Source organism: Aspergillus neoniger (genome assembly GCF_003184625.1).
Source record: "Aspergillus neoniger CBS 115656 unplaced genomic scaffold BO87scaffold_28, whole genome shotgun sequence".
Classification (NCBI taxonomy): Eukaryota; Fungi; Ascomycota; class Eurotiomycetes; order Eurotiales; family Aspergillaceae; genus Aspergillus; species Aspergillus neoniger.
In genome coordinates, this window is record NW_020291156.1 from 254,821 (window position 1) to 258,907 (window position 4,087).

General features: G+C 46.4%; 1 protein-coding gene across 1 annotated transcript; it reads left to right on the forward strand.

Annotated features, from left to right (window-relative positions):
* Positions 1-1,788: 1,788 nt before the first annotated feature.
* Positions 1,789-2,722, forward strand: BO87DRAFT_461348 (uncharacterized protein; the record flags this gene model as incomplete). The annotated part of the gene is made up of 2 exons (XM_025629083.1): positions 1,789-2,215; positions 2,308-2,722. 2 exons carry the CDS (start codon positions 1,789-1,791, stop codon positions 2,553-2,555), a joined length of 675 nt encoding a protein of 224 aa, XP_025477065.1. The 3' UTR covers positions 2,556-2,722.
* Between the last annotated feature and the right edge of the window lie 1,365 nt (positions 2,723-4,087).

Below are 4,087 nucleotides of genomic sequence, written 5' to 3' on the forward strand. Positions count from 1 at the left end.
TGTGTATATCACGTGCACCGCAGGTGGCCAGCCACGGTACACAGACGAGAGATTCCAATAAAATGATGTTGTGACAATCCCAAAATACGATAGTGATTACTGCATGAGCCTCAGCAAGGCCAGAAATCACCAAAACTCCCACCATACTGTAAACGTTTAGTCGCCTACTCGTACCTATGGTCTTCATAACTGTGCATAATAATTACGTAAGGTATACAGAGCATAAAGGTATGTGGCCTGAGGCAGGAACGGCTGAAGCGCAGCGATAATTGTGCTGCCTACCACTGCAGCTCCCACACACAGTAAGAATTTAGATAATCAAATACACACTACTATGATCATGAATAAGTCCTAAGCAGCTTGAAGCGTAAGAATATCTGCGTATCATTCATCGGAGGGAGAGCACACTCTTGTTTGACCGATACGCGGCAATTCGGCAGAATTTCCTGGGTTAGTTGCAGGGCCCACGAGTAGCATCATATCGACTGTGTCAAATCCACAACATGTAAGACCCTGAGGTTACAGTTTTTTGTCTGTTCACGGGTTATGGGATTGGTTCTAGACTTGGTCGGCGTTCAGGATCAACACCCGAACAACCTGTAAGAAACGATCCAGGAGAGTGGATTATATACCTTCAGTTGATTACCCGCCCGTCTGCGGGCCCATGGTTCCTAAGTATGCTCTCAGGTATACTTGAGAGGGTGTATGTTGTCCCAGGTCCGCCAGGTTCTACGTATTCTCAGCCCTTACCAGCAAGAGATCTGGTCACAAGTAGTAGCGACCACGGAAAATCTTCACTGGAGAAGCGGTAGGCTCCCTTCTTCTCTGAAGGATTGCCTTCCCTGCACAACCGTCCTCTCATATTCGCAGCACCATCAAAGAAGCGCCCACTCGGGCTTGAGCCTGCAGGCGAATTTCCCCCCCCCCCCCAGCCTCGCGCCGCATTTGCTGCTGATTCAAATACCTTAGTTACCATTGTGATTTGCAGGGTAGCTTACTACGGAAGTTTCTTGTGTGTGGATGGGTGCCTTCGCCACACCCGATACCTGCACCTGCACCTAAACTTGCCCGTCGTATCCGAGGAATCGGTTCCTGTCTTCTACCTGGTATTCTCCGTACAGGCCGTGGGGTTCTTCGAATTGCTTCTATAACAACATAACTTTTTCCATTACTGGAGCGATAACAAATGGTAAAAACCATCTGGATTTTTAGGAGTTTTCTCACTAAGGATCCAGAGAGAGCACCATCAGTTACTTAGTCCGAGAAAGTCGCTCGATTGGTCAAGTAGTTGCGAGACGAGTTTATAATTACTCGAGTTGATTCTTTAGAAACAATTAGAGACGATACTTTCGATGGTAGATTGAGAGTGTTGCTGTAATCTTTCTGTGGGCTTGGATGGAGAATCCCTGTCACACAATGATCGGAAAAGGTTAGCTTTCCGGGGAAGGCCATAGTACTAACGGACAGATGATCCACCAGCCCTGGCCTCGCCTCTCTCTGATTCTTTCCACCCATGTGTCCAACTTCTGTTACTTGACTTTCGCAGGCCCATTCCAACTTCTGGATCACCGCGTTTTCTACGAAGTTTACGCTGTTTCCCGCCCCGTCCCACAGTAGTATATAAATCCTGTAAATTTCCACTGCTATCATCATATACTGCTAATTGTACAAGTATCTCCCAGCTATCCTTACTTCTGTCTGTTACTCCATTAAGCTTTCAGCGATTCTTTTATACCAACCTTGTCCATTTCGGGGTTTACTCTACTTAATACGACAACATCCTTAAGAATGCAGAACGTCCCGGTCGGCAATTCGAGTCCCAGCGGGAATGCTCGTTATGTCAGCCATACTACTACTACCGTACCGGCCACTCAAGAAATTCAACCTGCAACAACCCTAGTTGGCCAACAACCAGGCAACAATGCGCACTTCAGCTCAGTACTAGTAGAAGACCCAGCAGCGGCATTCCCGTTTCACATCGACCCAGTCAACCAAAATCTCCCTGGCTATCCGACCGCTATGGCCCCGCCCCCTGCCATTAACAACTTCGACCCCAGTCAGCTTGCTCTTCGGTTGGATGCGTACCAGCCACGAGTGGAGATTCCAGAACAATTCTTCGTGAACCACCAACCCATGGCTCCCTTGCCGGAAGCTCCTGCGGGCCTACCCGCGCTGGCCCATAGCACACACGGAGGTCTCAGGCAACAACCTCCGAGTATGACGTAAGTACAGAGACTCAAGTACTTGTCATAGTAGTTGATACTTTTCTACAATGATCCAATTCTAATGACGAGAGATGCGATACAGACCCCGAGATGCTCCCCTTCTCTGCAAATGGGAAGGCTGTACGCATACACGAACCTTTAGCCGGAAAGAAGAGTTGTTCCGACATGTCAAAAACATCCATATCGCTCCTCGGTCTTACCCTTGCGAAGTTTGCGGTCGGCGATTCAACCAAGCGTACAATAGAACAGCCCATATGCGCAGTTGGCATTGGGTGGAATGGCCTTCGGGAGTGTATCGTGCGTGAAGCTGAAGGGTTGGCTCGTACCTGATGTTCTTCTTTCTTTTCGGGATTCTTTTGTACTGTGTCCATTTTTTGTTTTTTATCTTTTTCCTTTTCCAGATCTCTTTTGATCTCTTAATTACCTTTCGGGACTAGAGCATTTTAGATCATGTATAAATAATAAGGAGCACCGTTCCTAGTACTGCGCCAGCTGTGAACCGCGATCGGTGCCTTGCATTTAAGGTCGACGTCTGGGGATGTGGGTATTGTCAGCACTTAGCACATAATGGAGACATGAGTTTTGACCGTTAGTGTGACCAAAAAAAAAAAAAAAAAAAAAAAAAAAAAAAAAAAAAAAAAAAAAAAGAAAGAAAGAAAGAAAGAAAGAAAGAAAGATAAGATAAAACAGAAAAATCTCTCGCTAGGGAAGAAAAATATTGAGATCACCTTGAGACTTGCTTCCACGGTCATGCGTTAGGGCAAACTGAAGGCCAAGTAAAGGTAAAGACATCTCCGCGACACACTCTACCAATGAGAGTACATCGCTGGGCTGGGGCCGTTCAAGAGGTTAAACCCCTAGGCCATCTTCAGTCCATCCAGGGAATAAAATCGATCCGCTTAGTAACCAGTCTAGGCCTGTGTCGGGTGGTGGGAGAAGGGCTACTGCCCAACACCGCGCCCCCATCTGGCGCGATATGATGGGTTTGACATGCAGGTAATCCGGATTAATTTTTTTTTTTCCCTCTAATATAGATTTTAACTGTTAATTTCCAGACTACCCGTCGTCGTGCGCGAGGAAGATGATCCTGGTAGGTACATACGGAATAGTGGTCCTCCTATCAGCCAATATTTATCTCCCATTCCAACTAGTGTGGCGCCCCCAAAAAGCAAGCTACAGGTTAAAGAGGGTGGATTAACTGGCGGGCGTCGAGTGTAAGGCAAGAGGAGGAGAAAGAGGTCCCGGGGTGTGGCATGCAGGAGTGTTTCAACTTTCAACTTCCCTCTGGTTCAGCCAGTGGGCCTACCATGGCGTCCTAAAAAAGTTGTTTAAGTGCCAGGGCATTATCTAGCCCCCCCCTCAAGGCTTCTGCCAACCTTGGCGAGGGTAGTAATGGGTACCTAACGAGCGGTGAGAGCGCAGGTACAAACTACGTACAAAGAGTGAAGAAGGATAATAATCATTCTTACTTTTATTTCCATTGTCGTTCTTCTCTTTTTCCCGTCTTCCCTGCGTCCATTTTGTCTTTATTTTTTCCATTATAGTTTTGTCCATTTCCGTTTTTTCCTTTTTTTTTTTTTTTGTTTTTCCTTTTCTGGGTTTTTCCCTGATTATGTTTCCATTTCTGTATTTTCCAGATTTAATTTTTCCATTTCCCCCCCATTCTTATTTATTTCTATGCCGTTTCAAATGGAAGATGCTGATAAGGTTCTGCTTTGAATGAACTGTATCCGGATAATGTTGGATCTGGACAACAGGTTACTTACTGCTACTACTATAGAAGACGCCCAGGCAAGTGTCAGGGGGTCAATAGTAGTAGTAGGAGTAGTAGGAGTGGTAGGAGTGGTAGGAGTGGTAGGAGT